Source organism: Pseudomyrmex gracilis, unplaced genomic scaffold, assembly GCF_002006095.1.
Source record: "Pseudomyrmex gracilis isolate BER0280 unplaced genomic scaffold, ASM200609v1 scaffold_41, whole genome shotgun sequence".
Lineage (NCBI taxonomy): Eukaryota > Metazoa > Arthropoda > Insecta > Hymenoptera > Formicidae > Pseudomyrmex > Pseudomyrmex gracilis.
The window spans coordinates 913007-934302 of NW_018020625.1; the positions used below are offsets into that span (position 1 = coordinate 913007).

General features: G+C 38.0%; 4 protein-coding genes across 7 annotated transcripts; 3 read left to right on the forward strand and 1 right to left on the reverse strand.

Annotated features, from left to right (window-relative positions):
• Positions 1 to 110: 110 nt before the first annotated feature.
• On the forward strand, positions 111 to 2138 carry LOC109852968. Its single transcript, XM_020424634.1, has 2 exons — positions 111 to 235; positions 325 to 2138. Exon 2 carries the CDS (start codon positions 451 to 453, stop codon positions 1879 to 1881), a length of 1431 nt encoding a protein of 476 aa, XP_020280223.1. The 5' UTR covers positions 111 to 235; positions 325 to 450; the 3' UTR covers positions 1882 to 2138.
• Positions 2139 to 3051: 913 nt separating this feature from the next.
• LOC109852966 (eukaryotic translation initiation factor 3 subunit J) lies at positions 3052 to 7105 on the forward strand. The gene is made up of 6 exons (XM_020424632.1): positions 3052 to 3225; positions 3351 to 3430; positions 4107 to 4220; positions 4314 to 4452; positions 5741 to 5905; positions 6008 to 7105. The coding sequence occupies exons 1-6, from the start codon at positions 3210 to 3212 to the stop codon at positions 6199 to 6201; spliced, it is 708 nt and encodes a 235-aa protein (XP_020280221.1). The 5' UTR covers positions 3052 to 3209; the 3' UTR covers positions 6202 to 7105.
• Positions 7106 to 8521: 1416 nt separating this feature from the next.
• LOC109852965 (alpha-ketoglutarate-dependent dioxygenase alkB homolog 7, mitochondrial-like) lies at positions 8522 to 14146 on the forward strand. 4 transcript variants are annotated; one of them, XM_020424628.1, is made up of 7 exons: positions 8522 to 8942; positions 9214 to 9499; positions 9585 to 9758; positions 9849 to 9976; positions 10069 to 10887; positions 12817 to 13170; positions 13497 to 13525. In XM_020424628.1, coding segments are annotated over exons 1-5 (723 nt in total). In that variant the 5' UTR covers positions 8522 to 8940; the 3' UTR covers positions 10202 to 10887; positions 12817 to 13170; positions 13497 to 13525. The 4 variants fall into 4 exon arrangements, with proteins under 4 accessions (XP_020280217.1, XP_020280219.1, XP_020280218.1 ...); XM_020424630.1 differs by having other exon boundaries at positions 8522 to 8927; XM_020424629.1 differs by lacking the exons at positions 12817 to 13170; positions 13497 to 13525 and having other exon boundaries at positions 8522 to 9096; positions 10069 to 10295.
• A 386-nt stretch (positions 14147 to 14532) lies between these two features.
• LOC109852989 (ATP-dependent DNA helicase Q4) lies at positions 14533 to 21236 on the reverse strand. The gene is made up of 7 exons (XM_020424668.1): positions 20925 to 21236; positions 16976 to 20191; positions 16593 to 16880; positions 16146 to 16481; positions 15895 to 16057; positions 15487 to 15809; positions 14533 to 15379 (listed from the first exon to the last, which is right to left on the reverse strand). Exons 1-7 carry the CDS (start codon positions 21039 to 21041, stop codon positions 15149 to 15151), a joined length of 4674 nt encoding a protein of 1557 aa, XP_020280257.1. The 5' UTR covers positions 21042 to 21236; the 3' UTR covers positions 14533 to 15148.
• Positions 21237 to 21296: the final 60 nt, after the last annotated feature.

Below are 21296 nucleotides of genomic sequence, written 5' to 3' on the forward strand. Positions count from 1 at the left end.
AGAGAGAGACACAACTACTCCAGCACTATCTCTGTCCTTTAATGTTGTCTTCAACTTCGTCATATAAATGTTCCGTCTATTATATAAGTCTATGTAGGTAGGGAATACCGTTCCTCTTACCCTTAGCCCCCCGCGTCCAAGAAACGATTCATTGACCCCAACTGTACATACTTTGCTTCGTTCGCTTATCTTCCCTGTGCGCAGTGAAATTCTCTTCTCGATTTCGAACTTACAAGTAAGATATATAGTGGGAGAAGACAAACCCTCGGTTTCTCTCCCACCGCTACATCTCTTTCCCTTTTCATTTCCGCCATTTCTGCGTAGGTACTTCGTCGATAGCTTCGACTTTACTTTAATTCGCCGTTGTTCGACGTTCAGAGAAGAAGCGGTGAGAGCTTGATACAGTTTTGTTCCTTGCGAATATCGCTCATCCAAACGCGATACACGAAGATGTTGCTTTACGCGAGCAACCATTGCACCCAAGAGTGGAACACGTTTTTCTACCCAAATATGTGCCACATCTGCAAGAAGTTTGGTAAAATCAATGAAACGGATATTTTGCGGAATAGTTTGAAGACGTGCGGCGGATGCAAAATGATCTTCTATTGCTGCCGAGATCATCAGAAGGTACACTGGGCGGCGCACAAAGATTTCTGCAAAGCTGTACAAGACGTACGTGAGAATTGCGCCGAGGAATTATCCGCAGCTGAAGGAGAGAAGGCCAGGATGAAGCTTTTACAGCAGAAGGTGACGTCGAAATTGCCACGTAAGTTGAGGATATACGAGATGCAGATGTTCAAATACGCGAAAATGTGTCGATATTGCGGCGAAGCGAATGACGAATTGCAATACTGTTCGAAATGTTTATCCGTGAGCTTCTGCAAAAAACACGCAAACAAACATGAAGAGGACGCCTGTTCTCAATATCGAATGACCTTCATGTCAGAAATGACATTGTCTCCAAACAGGGAATCTTTTCATTGGACGTATATAAATTTTGCTGAATCTTGCCATTTGGATAGTGACATGGAGACATTTCTGACGTATTTTAATGACGAACTGGAGAATGATAAGCTTGCGTGTTCGTTATTCGCAATGGAGCAGTCAAGACATTTCACAAGAGTAATGTCAGTATATCAAGGATTGGAAATATTAAACCTTGATGAAGACACAGAAAAATTAGTACTTCATTGTATAGGCGCGACAAAAATGAAAGAAAGACCAATTGCGACGACTTTTGAGATTCTGTTTCACTTGTATCCTTCTATACAATTCATACATCTTGTACTGATAGGACCGGGCTTGGCGGATGGTTTTGGGAGAGATATTGCGCACACCGTACAAAAGTTTTTGTGCATTCCTTGTCGTCGAGAAAGCAAGGAATTTTATGTACAATATTGCGATACGACTTACAGCGAGTATATGAAATATGAAGAGACAAGGGTAGAACCAGATTACGTTATTGGATTTAATTGTCACTTTCACGAGTACGATATCGGAGAAAAAGAAGAAACGTGGGCGGAATCTATCAAGATAATAGCTGAACTAAATAAACCGTTAATTTTAACGTGTCACTCGAAGCGTGAATGTGACTTAACTACTGAGAGAATAAATTTAGTCTTGGAAAAAGAAATAGCGTATTTACATTGCGAAAAGAATCCATATGCTGCTATGACATTGTTTAGAGAATACGAATCTGAACTTGAGGATGACTCTGCTAACAAAGATTTAAAAGAAATAGACTTATATCCTGTGTATCATGAAAATGAATATTTACTCATTTACGAGAATCTGTGTAATAAGAAGCACAGTTTTGATTCTAAGAATTCTATGGTTTCTATGGATTCTATGGTTTCTATGGATTCTATGGATGATAATTAACATAATTTAATGTGTGAAATATGTAATCTTTATATTTTTATGTTGTATTTATATATATATTTAGTTTTTTTACTTTTATACTCAAAATACTGTTGAATCTATGTTACTTGCACTCTATGTTCCTTATTTTGTTTTCTTATCAAAGTACAAATATACATCTACCTCATATATTAAGAAATGGAAGCGCATGAACAGACTTATTTATAACAAAAAAGATGATTGACTGTTGTAACAACACATGACTTTTTAAAATATACTTGCAATGTATTTCTTGTATATAATGTGATTACTCTAATGTTTTTTCTTGACCTGTTGTCTCCATGATATTCTCGTAATATATATATAATATATAATAATATATATATATTATGTATATATATATAATATATTAAGAGAATTTATATATAAAAACGGACTTGTATATAAATGTATAACTGTTGTGTTTGTGTATGTACAGAGCGGTACGTTGATACTTTGTATACAATGTTTATTACGGAATGTTTATTTACATACAGGGAGCGTGCGCTACCGCGTCATCTTATCTATCTAATGAGGAATGAAGATAGAATGAGTGCGTTCAGACAACTCAACGGTCGAGAGATCATCACTTACGACAGGACCAGAGAGAAGACTGAGAGCGGCCCTGCCATTGTTGTTTTTCTACGACGGTTTCCAGCCGCTACTTTCAGCGCCGGGTTCCATTTTGCGTGGAACTCGCGAACTACGAAACGAGTTTCACTTTCAGGCGCGTACGATAAAAATGTATCTTGGTTAGAGTCTGTGCTAAATTCACTTTCATTCGGCTCGAATCCGTGCTACGTCCACTTTACTGTCGATAAGTAGAACTGCCAACCATCGAGAGCATCGGTGATGATGGAGGTTACGCACACAAACGAAACCGTGTCCGTGTGCGTGACGTCCAACGACGTGAATGAAAGTGAATCTGAAGCACGGACTCTAACCGAAATACATTTTTATCATATGCGGCTGAAAGTGGAACTCGTTTCGTAGTTCGCGAATCCCACGCAAAATGGAACCCGGCGCTGAAAGTAGCGGCTGGAAACCGTCGTAATAAACAACAATGGCATGGCCGCTCTCGGTCTTCTCTCTACCCAATACGTTCCCTTCTGTTTCTTTTTACACATGGAGTCGAGCTTCTAGTATATTACACATGTCTATGGTACAAGTGGTGGGTCACGCTGGCACGCTTTCTTCGTACGTACAGTATGGCTCGTTTTACTCCGGTTGTATTTAGTGTCTCCACGTTTATGTGCCAGATTTTTCACTCGTCCTCAGGCATATCGCACGTTAAATAATCGCCGACAATCATGGACGAGGAATGGGGTAAGTATCTCTCTCTCTTCCGAATCCCGATTTATCGCAATTTCGATCGCACGAAATTCTCGGCGATATACCTGATTTTATTAAGGCGGACCTAATTTTAACCTTTTTCCCTTGTGCCGTCGCAGATGTCGAGAATGTCGAGAAATTTGACCTCGCGATGAGGTCGAACAAATGGGAAGGAGAGGACGAAGAGGAGGAAGTTAAGGTAACGCGATCTTTCTTCAAGCATAACGCTCGAGATTCTCGCAAATTCCCACGCGATTCCAACACTTAACCTATAACAATCACATCACATGCTTCCGTACCGTGATTCTGCGTCACCGCTAATTATGTATCCCTCGTAAATTCGAAAAATCTGTATGACATTAACGTTTTTCAATCAAGTAACATCACATCCATAAACGTGACTGTGTAAAAGTATGAAGAAGTAAAAATGTTGTATACACATATAGATAATACATGTGTACTTGAAAGAGTGAGATATATGAAATATATATTTTAAGACACAAGTAAAGATACATATATATATTTACATATATATATAATATATATAATATATATATGTATATATTAGGTATTGTATATTAACAAAAACATATTTCAAAGTTTTCACAGTTTTTATAATTAATTTTGATGCTAAATAAACACTTGTAAGAAATATATAATTTATATAAAAGTGTTTTTGATATGAAAAAAATATGTATTGAATTAAATGTAAAATATCACTTGTATATCACTTAAACCTATATATTTTGTGTGTGCATGCATATTATATTTGCATATATATATATATATATGTACATATGTATGTATGTATACCACATGCACTTAATCAAAGATTATTTATTTCACTTAAATGTAATAATAATCTAAACATGCAGGATAGTTGGGAAGATGTTGAAGAAGAGAAAAAAGATATAGAAAAACCTGCAGAAGTACCAAAAGCTAAGCCAAAACCAAAAAAAGCACTGCAGGAAAGAATTGAGGAACGTGAGGTTAGTTTTTGATTGTTTTTTTTTATGTTAGAAAGATATATTATAATTGAACAATTTTATTTATATCTTTGTAAAACTTATTGCACACTTCAGAAAAAGGCGAAAGAAGAAGCCGAAAGAAAAGCAAAAGAGAAAGAAGAAATACTTACTCCAGAAGAAAGGAGAACTGAAATTTTAAGACGCCAAAGGTTGCAAGAAGAGGCAGATCTCAGGCTGGCAATGGAAACTTTTGGTTTGTCAAATCTAGTTGACTTTAGCGATCGCAAAACACACAAAAAAGATAAAAAATAATTTTTTTATAAATAATCTCAGGAATAGTTTTTATTTTAGTTTGATAATTATTTGTGCATTTAAATAAGCATAATTTGTTATCGGAAAACTTTAAAGTTTTTTTAATGACGTATTAGACTCTAGAATTAAATATATATTTTAATATAATATTTAATATATTTAATTTTTTAAAACAGTTATTACTGTTTTTTAAAATACGTATGTGTGTATATGTGTACGTGGAAACATGTGTACATATACATGCACACACACACTAGTTACATTGCCATAAGCGCATATTGTCGTATATTTAAGCTAAGTTAAGACTTTCTAAGATTGCATAATCATTGCTTTACAACAATAGCTATTATTTTTATATGTGTGTATGTGATATTTAAAAAATTAACAAATATTAATACAACTAACTATTTGTGACAATGATATGTGGGATAAAGTGTCATGTTTTGCATATATAAATTATTCAGTATTGTTATGAGATAACTATTACAAAGAGAGAGAAGTATTATTGTAGAAAAAATACTAAACAAACACGAGATAACGAAAATGTGTTTAAAATATATTTTTATTAAGATTAAGATTGTGGCATATATATTAGCATAATAGCTTTATATAATTAGAATTATAGCCACACAGATTTTTTTCTCATATTTGATTTGACAGGAACTCTATCCAACAGGGACAGATAGAGAAAGAGAAATAAATATATGCAAATTTTAAATTTATTGCAAACTATATTTAAAAATCTATTATATATAGATGTGTTGTTGTATTTTAATAAAAGTTGCTATTCTGTGCAAATTATTGTGTTTGCATCAGTTTTTGAAACCTCATTCGTTATCTGTCTCCTGTACCGTTCCTGAGCAACTCTTCTGATGCATATATGATTGATATATAAAAGGATGTATAAAGTGTGTCAAGTGTGCAATCACTACACAATATAAAACAATTTATTATAGTTACAATATAATTTAAGTACACATTTCTCTCTGTAGTTTTATTAATTTTATTACATGATATATATGTATATATATATATACATATATATATTACATTAATGTTGATAATTTTTCATAAGATATTTGTTTCTACATATGCATACACACATACATATATATTAATAATTAATAATTCAAAGTATGAAACATATTGCTTTATATAAATATATATTATTAAAATATATTAAAAATCGTAATATATTTGTTAATTGACAAATCTCAAAAATGTTGCAGGTGTAACGGAAGTCTCTAATGAATCGCTTGACGCAATGGTGCCAGACACAAAAGAAGAATTCGAGCGATTTGGTGCAGTACTTTCGCAAAAAATAAATCAATTCAATAAACACTCGGAATTTCCATCGTTTGCAGAAGAGCTTATAAAATCTATTGCTCTTCCTTGTTAGTAGCTAATCGAAAGTTTAAGAAATAACGATAAAATATTTTATACAATGAGCGGAAAGATGTGAGAGCAGATTTTATATTGTTATTTTTTTGTTTCAGTATCATCGAATCACTTAAAGAAAGTGAAAACTGTTATTGATAATCTACTTATAGAAAAGCAAAAAATAGAGAAAGGAGAAAAAGCGAAAAAAACTAAAGGAAAAGGCAAGGCCAAACTCAAAATCGAAGGTGACAACACCTTGTTAAGCGAATACGGTGATTATGTATATGACGATTATGACGATTTTATGTAGCGACTTTTCATATATTCATACATTCTAGTCGCCTAAATACACACAGAAGAATATTAAGTTGCAGATTTATATACAAAGAGACTTTATATTTGTATTTTCTGCATATTCAATTGTAATCAGAGAATGTACAATGATTTAATCTAACAATTCACAATGTCTAATTCACTAAAAAAAAAAAAAAAAAAAAAAAAAAAAAAAAAAATTAGGAAAAAAAAACAACACAGGATAAAGAAATAGAAAGGGAAAGCTAGCAATTATAATAAGTTTTGCTTAATTAATGTAATTAAGCAAAACTGCTTTAAAACAAAAACCTCACCATGTGGCAATATAGTGCTCTACAGTTATTTACATTTTTGTGGAACATTTGAATGTTCTACAAGAGTACCGTTGAGTTTTGCAGATTTTTGTCCGTGATGAGTCTGTCGTTGTATCAAATTTATTTTTGATTTGATAGTGCTATCAAGAATTGATTTTAACTTGGAGAAAGATTGAAAATGTCATAATGTTCGTGCGATCTTAGTTTGTACTATACTTGTCTATTTTTATTAAAATTGGATACATAGAATGTGGATAAAATTACTTTATACAGAGTCTGTCTTGTAATCGCATACCAAGCTGTTAAAAAAAAAAATAACTCCCATCTTTATACATATATATGTACGTATGTATGCGTGTGTGTACATTTCATATATGTATGTATGTATATGTATAAGGCTGTATTATTCTACAGACAAAATGTAATTACGGTACACGGAAGTTTTTATATATTACAGCTTATATGTACACATATATGTGCACACATACGTAGATACGTATGCAAAACATATACTTTTATTGAAGATCAATTACCTACAAGTTGGTTTTGAAAAGAGTATATTCCTAAATAAAGGTTGATTATAAATTATCCCTGTTTTCTGTATAACTCTTATTTGTAAACTAATACATTTAATTGTGTTTGTATTACAAAAAGGTTGCGCTTTGATTTTGTATAACTCAACTTTATTTAGTTACTCCTAGTAAACTTTTATCGAAATGTACATGTATGTATGTATGTATGTACTCTACATAATTTTTTTTTCTTTTTTTTTATTAGAGAAAATATACCATATGGTTTAAGATTTATGCATACAAGAATGGAGTGAGCAAAAAACGGGAGATGTATGTATACGGTACTTTTCCGATACTTTACATATTTTTGTCTTATTAGATATAGTTTAAGGCCAGTATTTAGAAGTGAATTTTATATTCAAGTTTGTTGTATCAGAGTGATCAGAAGCTCTGATTGTTCTCCGTAGCCAATAGAACGGCTGATATACATCATCTCAAACTCAAGACAATCTTAAATATAAATTAGCTTCAATATCGATCTTATTCGCGATATTAGTACAAATTACAAGTGCGCTTGATTGTTCGGAAACATTATTGCATATTTTGTCTTTTTATTTTTCATTCAATTCAGACAAAAAACAGAATAATGCTTTGAGCATTTGCAGCGTGACCCTACTGCCAATCCTATTGTAGACGGCCCTTAAAGGTCTCTTGTCTACTAGTGTGAGTGAGACGCACTGATATGCTGTTTAAACTCTCACACTACTGGACACAGTGTCGCCTGTGTACGTAGTTGGAAAGCACCCCAGGATAGACATGTGTCTCTTTGGCGCTTTTTTACAATTGTATTAATCTTAGTTCAAATTTTTTTTGTCTTACAGGGCTCCAAACTCCAATATTTTAAACAAGGTTAAAAAATTAGAACGAATGAACAGAAATATAATACAGACAAACAAGAATTTAAGTGACACAATTCAACAATTAGAAAAGAGTAACACTCTCAAGTTACAACAATTACAAAACAGGATCAAGTCTCTTGTCCCAGAGGACTCTTGTCCTATTAGGCTTACAATTCTTTTAACGAAATCAAGTGTTTTCTTTAAGGCTTAGTCACAGAGTATTTCAAATATCCATATCAGGGAGGAGTATGTATAGGGTACTACCTCCGTAGTCAACCTTCGAAGTCAAAGTGTGCAGTTCTTTTTGTTCCTACTACCACGGCCGTCTTTCACAGTGGCGTGGCCCATCTGTGTCGGGCTCGTGCTCGGGATTTTGTGACTTCGATCGCCTTGTGGGAAGGAGAAATTAACTCGGAAATTACACCCGAATTAATTTTTGGAGGCCCGATTTAGTTCGCCGATCAACCGAAAAACTCGGTTGAAGGGGACCGGCCCGGAAAAAATCCTTACCACACTCCAGGGTGGTTGAGCGGATTCGAACTCGGGACCTCCGGGTTCGCAGCCCCTGCACTCAGGCCGCGAGACCACTGGGCCGGTCTTTCTTTTTCTTTTAATTGTGTCATTTCAAGTTTGATATTATATACGTGTTTTTTTATAATCGTCGACTTTCTGTGTTCTCACGTGATTGGACGAGAAGTGTTGAATTTTTCGCTCATGTATTTTTACAATCTGACTCCACTTGTTCCACGTGAAGAATAATTTTATACGGACACACACACACACTACTTACCGCGCGAACACCTAGAGCAAGGAGTGATATATATTGTTTTTGTTGGCAAAAAATCTGAGAAAAAGAGCCTCGCAATCCAGATCGCAAAAGCAGATGTTGCACAAAACGAACATGAACATTATTAACGAGTCACCGGATATAACGCGATAAAAACAATTATTATTATCACGCCGTGACTTGGATCCTATTGTCAAGATCAAACATAACCTGTATGCAATCAGAATGTAATTTGAACATGTCTAATGTTTGTTGGTTTTCTGACATAAGAATTGATAATTAATATGTAAACTTGTCAGTTGAAAAAATTCAAGTTTATTTTCTAGCTAATCTTAATTTGAGTTGCGTACATGAATTGTGTAGAAAAGTGACAGTACTAAGGTATCTGCTACTCAACATATAACCCACAAACTTTTATAAACTTTTAAAATTACATTGTGCTGTACTCTTACAGATTTATAGCTACGTTCTTACAGATGTAATTTTTTTCGATTTCAGGAAGAACTTTTTAATTCAGGGAATGGCAATAACGTTACGTTTACTAGTCCGTAATATAAACAAAACATTTTACCACAGTAGCTCAAATGGTTCGAAACAAGTTGTTTCAAATTTTAATACAGAAGAATCCGACAAAAGCGTAACAAAAGAAGATTGGAAGGTGGAATTACACAACACCATGAAGGTTTTTCCAAATTTTATTAGTGAAAAAGAGGAAGATATTTTGGTTCGAGAAGTAGATCCCTACATGAAAAGATTACGTTATGAGTTTTCACACTGGGACAATGTTAGTAAATTGATATTGATTGATACATATGTTACATATTGTTTATAGAACAACATAATTTATCGTCTTTCTCTTTGTTTTGTAGGCGATACACGGTTACAGGGAAACAGAATGGAAAAACTGGAGCGACGATAGCTCGAAGATTCTTGATAAAATTCGTAGAAAAGCATTTTCACCAGACATGGCGCAGCTCCAACTTGTGCACATATTAGATTTAGCTGCTGAAGGGTGGATAAAGCCACATATCGACAGTATAAGGGTATTATTGAAATTGTTTTTTATTTTAAAATTATTTTTAATTCTCTTACATTAATTTTCTATATATTATTGTTTTTAATCATTTATACAGTTTTGTGGGAGTATCATTGCGGGATTAAGTTTGATGAGCGACAGTGTAATGAGACTAACAATGGAAGGACACGAGAAAGAATATACCGAATGCTTTCTGTTACCAAGAAGATCGTTATATATTATGAGGTTGAAGTTTATTTATGACTTTTTTGTTGTAGTCCCTTCTCTCGCATTAAAATTACACACAAATTATTTACATATCTGTAAATTTCTTTTAGCGGCACTGCAAGGTACAAGTACAATCATGAAATTCTTAAGTCAGAAGAATCATATTTTGAAGGACGACACGTACCAAAAACTAGACGTATTTCTATAATATGTAGATTAGAACCTGATCCTGAAATTAACTAAATAATATTAAGATGTTTTATCATCATACTTCGTTTTCTGTAAATAATTAAATAAGGTTAGTTATAAATAACAATAAAAGATTGTTATTAAATTATTATATTTATAAAGCATCAAGGTGCTTTTCTTGCCTTAAAATTCTTGAGAAATTTTATATCAAGACTATTTTTACGGAAAGCGGAATATTTAGTGTCCCACAGTGTGTATCTGAACTTCCCGCTAAAAAATAAAATTACATTTCTATCGCGCGTTACCAGATGACGCTGGTACCTTTATTGTCGCGGCGACAATCAACAACGTGAACACGAACATCTTGTCTGACCGTTGTGTTTCTGAACTATATAAACATATATATACATATATATAAAGCGGTATCTCTTTCGTGCGATCACGCAATCGCGATTGTTCGAAGTTCCAATTCATTCGAGTTAATTCGACGTGCGCTCCGCGGTTGCGAATCGAATTTAGTTTCGTTAAATGTCACGCGCGGTTTCACCGTGATTTCGGTACAGCGTCGCGCTCCGGATCTTCCGACACGTTCGGTTATCAAATGATTTGCGCGTGAGAATTATGGCATCGATCGATTTGCCGCGATCGAGTGAGTCTGCGTCACAAGTCAGTATCTAAACCTCGATGTCGCCGCAACCGCGAGGAAGGCCGTATTAATAACAATTCGCATCATCGACTGCGTAAGTTTTTTCGCTGCGATTTGCGCTAATCGATTTTATTTCAATTCTTTTCCCGAAAAAAAATGCGTCTTTTTTTTCTCGGGAGAAGGGGGGGAGAGAGGAAAAATCATTATCGAAAAACGATCTGTTTCGCATATTTTTATTATTATACATTATATGCGCGCGATATTGTAATTTTGCAAAACACTCGCTGTTGTATTTTCGATGTGTCTCTATTTTGTAAGAAGTCACGGAAAAGTTTTGCGTTAATTTCTGCGATCCGCAATAATTTTAAATAATCAACAATCTGAAATATCAAGTCGCTTGTAGATAAGTTTGCGAAGAATTGTGTATCACTTTTTTTTCGCGTGCATTGTGCAATTGTAATCACGTATATCGATAAGAGCACCTGAATAATCATAATTCCCCCCCTCCCCCTATTTTCTTCTCTCTCGACCGCTCTTCGATATAAAAGTCTCGGTTTTATTTCGCACACTTCTTGATACACTCAAGTACGTATTGCACAACACGTATGTGCGAAATAAAAACCATCAGTTTGAAGTTCGTACACGCTTCAGAGTAAAAACGTTAGCTCTCGATATTCTACGATTTTTTTTTTTTTTTGCGCTCATGTTTTACGCTCGGGGCGCTCGACGCGCTATCGTAATTGCTTCGATAATTACGACTTGCGGCCGGAACAGTTGCTACGCCATTTACGTTTGATGATCGTCGTCAGGTTATCTTTCAGTCGTTAAGCTTCGTCAAAACATCGAATTCTCGTCTCTCTCTCTCTCTCTTTTTTTTTACAAAAGCAAAGTTTCTTGATAAAAAAAAAAAAAGAAAAGAAAAATACGACACCAAATTGTGTGTGTGTAATCTCTCTTGAACACGCACAATGCGCGATAAAAGAGAGATTGCTTTTCCAAATAAGAGGTTTCGAACATTGTTTGTTATCAACAAAATGTGCACTCGAGAGAATCTCGAAATCGTTTGTTCGCGCAAGTTTGATTTGACACAACAAGTCTCGAGTATTAAAAAAAACGAAGAACGAAAGCTGAACTCTTCGATTATGTAATAATTAATTATGTAATACGAACCAAATCGTTTTGCAATTTTGCGCGCTTGATTTGTTTTTTTTTTTTTTTTTCAACTATATAGTTAATTTTTGCTTTTACACACGAAGTCGCGTATTTAACGTAGCATCGATGCAACTTCGTGTGTGTAAAACAATGTACGGACTCAATCGTACGTATACGTACACGCATATACATATACTTGTCTCGTTTTCAGCTATTCTCTTCGGTTGAAGAGAGATGGAAAGAAAAAAATCGTGTCAAGAAGCGAGACAGATCGCGACGGAGTTATGTGTTGCGCGCTTGAATATTTTTGCAAGATTGTCATAGCCGCGCTCAGGAGATGTGTATGCGCGTTATGCGTGTGCTTCGTCGAAACGATGAGTAACGACAGCAGCGAAACTTAAGACGCGCGAATGATTTATGTAATCTGGTAAAGAAAAAAGTTTATCTTGCAACAAAGAGAGAGAGAGAGAGAAAGAAAAGAGTAGGAAATCCGCGAATTGTCGATCAATATTGTCGCAGCGATACGAGAAAAACGAGAATAGAACGAGATAAATTCTTCAAAGTTGAAGATATATAAATATACTTGAAAAAAGTCGGCAGCTGACACATCGGTTCTTGCACTTTATGTATTTGTTAAAAAAAGAAAATGTTTGCAAACCGTCTGTACTGAATGTAGCGTCGTGATTTTTTGATCAGCGACGCACGTGTTTTGCAATTGTAATACTCGCCAAATGTAATATTAATGTTTTTAGAGACATTGTGACACACACACACATTTATTTATTTTTAATGTTTGCGAATATCTGAGTGGAAATACATTGTCGCGAGAGTTCCGGAGTTAATTCAACACGTTAATCGCTTGTTGTTGCAGATCGTCCAAAAAACGTGTGATTTCTCAATTTCTCCCATATTCCTTGAGGGAATCAACACAACGCGCGATTAACATATAGTGCGGTGCCCTGAATATCCGGGAAGCGTGACCCCGAAGATAACTCGATCATCGAACATCGGTTTTTGGTTAATGATTGCTAAGCGAGCCAACATGGACAGGGTTTTCATCGACGAGGAAACTGGCGAGGACCTGATCTATCCGCTTGACGATTACGTCATTCGACGTGGCTCAATCGAGTCGACGACGATAAATAACGCGGAGACCGGAGAACCGGAAGTGAACCTCGCCGACTGCTCCACAGTCAAAAGTCACATTAGAAAAGTCCCGTTTCAGGTACATATCTCCAATAAATTTTTGCAAAAATAAAATTCGTTTTTCGTACGCAACAAGAGCTTGAAATCAGATCTACTTTGACTCAGCTGACACCTCACAGAGAGAAGACTTAACGTAATAATAAGCTTTTTCTTCTAAAATGTATTTTATTAAATGTAAATTAACTGGATAATTTGTACAATTCAACAATCGTTTAGAAAAAAAAAAAACGCGTTTCGCGGAATTAATAATTGTATCGATATTATTCGCGGGAGCAAATTTATATACTTACTCGAGTGACCGCGAAGTTGTTTCCACCTTGAAACGGGGCAATTTATTTCCCGCAGATACCGCAGAAGATAAAGGAGACGTTCTCGAAAAAACGTCACCAAATGGAAACGGAACCGGTTCCGGCCGGTGCCTCGTTCGGCCAGATAAATCCCATCTGCTTGTTCTTACCAGCCATCATCTATTCTCGCTGGTTTTTCGCTATGTTGATGATGTTCGAGGTATTCGTTGTAAATGATTGCTTGTAATCGTCGTGCAACGTCCGTAAATAAATAAATAAATGTATATACATACATACATGTATAATTACCGAATCTGACACTGGTATTAAATTTTGCGATAAGGTCATTCTACACGTGTGGGCGCACCGCAAGAACAAGAGCCTGAAAAATGCCAATGTCTACTTCCGCTCGCCGTTTCACGACATCTCGGCCGAATTCTGTGCTCTTTGCCAGAACGAGACCTGCATGAATCGCGTCGGCAAAATGCACCAAATATGGATGCACAAGTTCCTGCGGCAGTGCAACTACATGAAGCGGGTGGTAACGTAAACACAACGAAACAAAACGAACAAAACATATCTGATGAGATTTTGAGGACTGGAATTTGAAAACGGTGATGTTAATCAACTCTGAAATCTATATGTATATTTATATGTTAAAAATGTTTATATTTCGTGAAAAAAGAATTGTTGAATTTTATAGTTGTTAGATTTATATACAATATATATATATATATATATATAATGTTAATCAACTCCAAAATTTATATATATTTAGAAATGTTTATATTTCATAAAAAAAGAATTGTTGAATTTTATAAAGTTGTTAGATTTATATACATATATAATCTAGCTAAAGACTATATTGTGTGTGTATATAAAATTGTTGGACGCAAATTTTATTAGATTTATTAACAGGATCCTAAAGTGGGTATGTTTTATCGATAAAACTGAATTTTTTCACAGTAAGTTTTTTTTTGGCTGTATAAATCGACAAATCCTTTTCTTCTGAAAAAAATTAAAATTTTTAAAACAATTTTTTTCATTTTTTTATATAACTTTGGACCTCCCGTATCCTTTGTTGTATGTACTTTCGTAGAAAAGGATTTGTCGATCCATACGGCCAAAAAAAACTTAGTGTGCGCAAAAAATTCAGTTTTATCGATAAAAAACAGACCCACTTTAGGATATATAACGCATGAATGCAAAAGAAAAAGCATTTTATATACAAATTTTCTATGTTTGTTACGTGTATTACAATTTTATAAAAAGTTTTATATATTAAGCAGAGTTTTTTGGTCACAAATTTTAACATAAAATAAATAACACGCTGTGTTGATAACAACCTGATGATTTATTCAACTTGTTCAACTTATGTATAAGATACGTACGATGGTGTTCAAAATTTTTCTTCTTTTATTAAAACATTGTTTATTAATGCTACATCCAATATCCAAACTTAAAAAACAAATTGATTAATGTTAAGTCGAGTAGAACATAAAAGAAATATAAGAACATAAAAAAGCTACCCTTTTTTTTTTTTTTTGTTTTTTATTACAAACCTAAAACTTACGTTGTAACCGTCAACCAATTACACTGTAGCGTAAAAGTTTGTTTATGTTAACAATTAAACTTGAACGTTTAAGTTAAATAGAAATAAGTAGTATGTAATGCGAATTGACTTGTACGTCACATGATCAACCGATCCCGTTATCGCAGTGCTAGAATTTCTCTGGTGGCAATCTTACAAATGGCGTTGAAGTCTGATGCAAGGTGCGCCCTCCAAAAACGGCACCTTCCCCAAATCAGCGCGGAATAATTCGGACTTTGTATCCCGTGAAAGACGCGAGCCACGGCACGGCCTGTGAAGTTCGTGTCTCTGTAACACATAATCAAACTGCGCACATCGGCGGCGATTTGTTGCTCGTTTGTCACCTTGTCCTGCAAACAAAACAAAACAAAACAAAAAAAACAATAAAACGCGTTGGAACGTGGATTTTTAGTCTATTAAAAATATCAGAACAGAATTCACGACTCAAGAAACATACCAGGAAATCGATATCGATACTCTTCAAGGAAGATTCCGATTTAAAGTACTCTCTGATGATGTCTTTGAGCTCTTCCGACTTCTTCGTGATGTTCTCGTCCCAAACCGAGCAATGCCTGATCGATGGCACGCTGATATTGTTGAGCGTGGACGATATGAGTTCAAGTTGTTGCAAACACGAGGATTCCTGAGCTCGAGTGCGCGCGATCAATGCGTCGAGCGCCTCGTCGAGTTCGGTGTCTGTGAGATCGCCAGGTGCTTTCACTCGAAGACCGAGTTTATCGTAATGCACCGATATTGCCGATCGTTTTGTCCTACCGTCAGCTGTGAAATTCACACACACACACACACACACATTTTCAAAACAGCTCCGAAGATACTTTATAAATTGAAACTACGGAATTCTCACCTGCTGTCGTCCATTCTAAATTCTTAAGGTGACTCTTCACCACGCCACTGTCCCAGCCAATGGCTGACGCAACGTCGATCACCGGAAATTCTATGAGATTACTGTTCTCATGCGAAATCCCCTTTTTCATGTCTAACGCTATCGCCATTGCGAGCGGCGGAGACTGAAGCCAAATTTGCGTGTAAAACATTTGAGCGAAACAAGTGCTGATATTAGTTCACGATGTTCACGATGCGAGAAGAGAATCTTACCGATTGCGCAGCTTGTTTGAGAGGCTGCGGTCCGTGGTAGCTCGAAACGCGAGCTCGTACGTACACGGACGAGAGCACGGTGATGAATCTCTTCGGGTGCAACTCGAGGTAACACAATAACGTCGAAATTGTCTCCTCCGTGATGTCGAGAGCTTGAACGGTCTCGTCGATTGGAAGAGCGACTTCGTGACCGGGACACCTCCGGTTCGAATTTTGTCCGTTTATCTTCGCGCACGAACAAGGTATGAAGATTCTTTGAAGTAAGTGTCTGATCGTGTGCCTGTCGACACCGTTCGCGTGTATATGTCTACGCAACTCCCACTTGTCGCTGTTTTCCTAGTGTGAAAATGATGACAGATTTAATTAAAACAGAAAACGCGTGAAATATAGAAGAAACAATTGTGGATAGTACAAATCTTGGAATTTTAGAATCGTGTAATACAATACCCCGGGATTTAAGAACAAATGACAGTGCGCTGGGAGACCGTCTCTCCCAGCACGACCGATCTCTTGCACGTATCCCTCGAAAGTGCCGGGCATGTTGTAATGTATGACAGCGCGGATATCCGACTTGTTGATGCCCATCCCGAACGCAACAGTTGCCACCACAATCTTAATATCTCCGCTCATAAACTTCTTCTGCACAACCTTGCGTTTGTAAGCGGTCATGCCGGCGTGATAAGCCTCGGCTATCGCGGACACTTTTGCGTCCGGCTTTTCGGGATTCTGCGGGTCCTATTGTAATAATATTTTATTTGTTAAATTACATTTTTCGAATTCTTATCTTTAGGAACATTTATACTCTAGTGAAGATAAAAAATAATACTTACTTGCAGTGATATTCTCAATAATCCTGCGATTCTAATACATTCGTCTCTACGAGTGCAGTAAACTATCACGGAGTCGCAGTTACGGAATCTCTCGCTCCTCAACAACGCGATCAACGCCTGATCTTTGTTCTCGTCCTTGGACACCGTCAGAACGAGATTTCTGGGCAACGGCACGTCCGAGATGACACCGGCCATGCCGTCGTGGAGATCTAAATGTTTCACTATACTCTCCGCCGTCGCCCTCGTCGCGGTCGCTGTCAGTCCCAACACCGTCTTCACGCGCAGCTTCTCCTTGAGCACTCGACAAACCATCAGATAAGAAGGACGGAAGTTGTGCGACCACTGCGAGATGCAGTGAGCCTCGTCGATACAAGCGAACGCGATCGGCGGCAGTTGCCTGAGTAGAGCGCCGAAACCAGTTGACTTCTCGCCGGCCACCACCGCTTCCGGCGACACCAGCAAAATGTTCACCTTACCGTCCTTCACCGACTGCATCACTTGTTCTCGGACTTTTGGCGTCTGACCTGTGTGCAAGCACGCGGCCGACAGAAACAGAGGCACGCCCGTCACTTGGTCGTCCATCAGAGACACCAGGGGCGAAATCACCAGAGTGATGCAGCGTGAGCGCTGGGAATACAAGTAAGCCGGTAATTGATAGCACAGGGATTTTCCGGAACCTGTGGACAAGGTCACCAGGGTCGATTGACCGGACAGAATTCTCATCACCGCCTTTTCCTGGCCGGCTCTGAAGCTCTCGTGGCCGAACATACGCAACGCCTCGAACACTTCCGTCGGGGTTTCGATGTGAGTACCGTCTTTGCTCGCTGGATACAACGGATCGACTTCTTTCATTTGAGGTGGCAATAATCTCGACAATAGTTCTTGCGGTATTTTGTGGCCGAAAGTTAACGTATTTCCTTCGCCGAATTCGTCCGCGAAGTCGTCATTGAGCAAATTCGCCAGATCTTCTTTCGGTTTCTCTTCTTTGTTCTGCTTGAAACACGAGATTGTCACAAAAGCAGATGGCTTTTCGGGAAGCCGATCAATTCTGCGACCGTGAGCGACGATGGCATTTTCGCTCGCCATCTTTTCAGCCTCCTCTAAAGTCGGAAAGTTCGAAGACGACGATTCGTCAATCTCGTCCAAAGGTAGAAGAGCGTCACCTTTGGATACCGAGCAATTCTTGGCGAAGTGGCCGGATTCGCCGCATTTAAAGCACGTCGTACTGTTTTTGTCCATCAAGTCGGCCACGTCCAAACTGCCTTCGCTGGACATCAAATCTTTCTTCTTCTGTTTCCACTGATTCCTTTTGTATTTGGCCAGATTGAAGTTCTTCTTGCCCCGCACGAATACCTTCTTCTTCAGATTTATTCTGACGTAATTATCGTTTAACGTTCCGGCAGCTATTTTCTTCTCTAGTTTTTCCTTCGCGGTCAACTTGGCGCTCGCTCTGGAAGACGCTGAAGAAACGTCGTCGATTTTCTCATCGTCAACCGTTTCGGAGAACTGCGCGATCAGATCGCCAGTTGCGCTCGGTCTCACCGCGAAACGAGGCGTCGTTCGTAAAGTTTCCACGCTGTAAATCGGAATCTTTCTCATCTCCGAATCCGAACTCTGCTCTTCGTCGTATTTAACCGAATTCTTTCTTCTGGAAGATCGTCGTCTAACCGCGTTCGATTTTTCTTCGTTGCTCTTTCTTCCATTTCGTTGGCCCGTCGAGGTTTTAGCGGAACGCGTACGCACGGCGTTCGTCTTCGCTTTTGTTCTGATCTTCTTGCTCTTCTCTTCCACGTAATCGCAATCGGAATGATCGGACGACAGTTGTCTCGTTCTTCGACGCGACGATTGCTTCGTTGATTTCTCATCAATCGTCGAAGAAGTTTCTTCGTTCACGGGATCCTTCGATTTGGAAATAATATTCGTCGTTGTCGAGTCGTTCTTTGTTTCGGTGTGACAAATGTTTCTAGATGCCATTTCGTTGTCAACAACATCGTTCGATTTGACATCAACGTCTGAGGCGACTTCTTTGTTTCGAGTCCTCGATTTTAAAATCGCGTCAACTTCGCCGGTTGTTGATTTTGCGTCGATAGCTGTTTTGTTTCCAATGTGCACGTCTCTGCGTGATAAATTAAGTCTCGCGTCAGCATCGGGTGTTACTTTGCAAGTATTGCTGCCATCGGTTGTTCCGCCCGGCCGAGTAGCGGAACCGGAATCGATCTCAACGCATCGTCGCTTAGCCGGACGACAGATGTCCTGTTCGCTCAGATGTCTCTTGAAGTTTCTGATGCGTTTGTTCCTGCGCTCCTCCTCAGAATCGCTGTTGCATATGAAGTCCTCTTCCTCGTCCGAGACGCGGAGAAGCGACGCGGTGGAATTCACTGTGATCGCCGAGTCTTTCGGTGAGTAAATGCTGGATTCCATCGACTCCATGCCGGAGTCGCTCGTGCCCGAGAGCCTTTGCGAATTGATCACCGCCATTTCCAGATTACACTCCCTCGTGCATCGATCCAGCCAGCCTTGGTTCAGATTTCGATTCGCACCGGTCGCACGGCCCTCGACCAATTGCTGAACAGCGCTCACGGAATGCGATACGCCGGATTTGTTTTCCTCAAACGTCACCTTGATCGATTCGCCGAATATCGGTTTTTGCTCAACGGTCGTCACGCCAAAACCGTCTCTGCTGTCCGCGTCCAACTGATCGACACTCGGATCGCCACCTTTGTCGGACTTTGGTCTCAGTTTAACGGCCGACAGGGATTTCCTTGGATTTCGTTTGGTGAAGGCCGAACTCTCAAATTTGTTTCTGGACAATTGGAACGAGGTGGATCGACCGATCAGAAGTTGCTTCTTCGGCGCTTGTTCCTTGCTCTTGGTCAAATGACTGCCCCACACACCCTGAATATTCGCCGCATCCGATTGACCGGTAGGTATCTCCGATTCCGTAGCGGAATGTTTGCCGTCGTGCGAAGGAGCTATGTTCTCCGCGTCTCTCTTCGACTTGTCCGGACTCTTTGGCTTCTCCGGGCTTGGATTTTTCATGTCATGTTTGTTCGAATTAATCGCCGTTGTTTCTACCAACGACGCGTTTGTTATATTGCTTTGAACATCGTCGCAGAAAGTAATGTCCATGAGCGTTTCCTCGATCGCGCGCGTTTTCAGATTCCAGTATATCTTGTACGCCGCTTTGATGGACACGTCCGCCTCTTTTATATCGTTCTAAAAAAATGTAAATGAAAAAGCGATAAGGCAACATTAACCAAAACTTCGTTAGACAACTACTTTAGATATCGCGCAGAGCCGGAATATCTAATCGATATTTAATGGATAAATTTTTGTTCCGTCCGGGATTGCGACACAAAATTACATTGCGACGACACAAAGAAGACAAAAATGTAAAAAGGCAGAAAGGAATAAAAGGTATAAAGGTACAAATGTATTTAAAGCTAAGGATAAATTGGTTTTGATTTAATTTATTTAAATTTAATTTAACTTGATTGGAGTGGAGATAATTTAAAGGAATTGTAAAAGTAAGTGTAAATAAGCGAGAAGTAAGTGGAGGATGTAACGTATGGAAGGATGTGTGAGAGTAGACTTGTTGTAACCAAGGTCCCCTTCTTGGCCATATATAGGCTCAAGTGTCCAAATAAATTATATAAAAAAAATTATATACATTGCGACGACACGTGACAATATCATTGCGATAACGGTACAATTTTTCATTGATAATTCGAACGAACACATGTAACACGACTTCGAGACTCTTGTCGCGAACTGACAGTCGCACATGTTCGCAAAATTCTCGAATCTTCTGTATTTACTCGAAAATTGCGCGACTTGTCTTACATTCGCGTGATCGCAATTGCGAAACGCTTGTCGAACGGTTGCGTTTAATACAGAAAATTGCGTAAAAGTGCAATTCCCGAGGGTTGCGCTTCGAGAGAAACCTTACCTTGTTGGGTTTGCGTCCGTATTTCTCCATGAAATCGCTCTCCCACTGCTTCAAGCGAAATTTGTTCTTCTTGTACTGAGTTTTGAGAACCGGATCATCGAAGAGCTCCATGTTCATCGGAAAAAACTAAACCGATCCGTTGGTCGAGTACACGAATTCGATTGATTTCAGCGTGTACGTTCGAAGAGTTAGGTTAGGTTAAATAACCTCCCGCAGACCTGTCCCGCGTAAACACAGCGAGGCGAAACGTAGCGGAATGAACGTAGGCCTACCATCTGGGTCTCTCTCGACGTTGCGTCGTTCGATAGTTCTCTCGATATATTTATATATCGCGTGTCGCCCGTATCACCTGTTCGGCGACGGCCGGTGGCG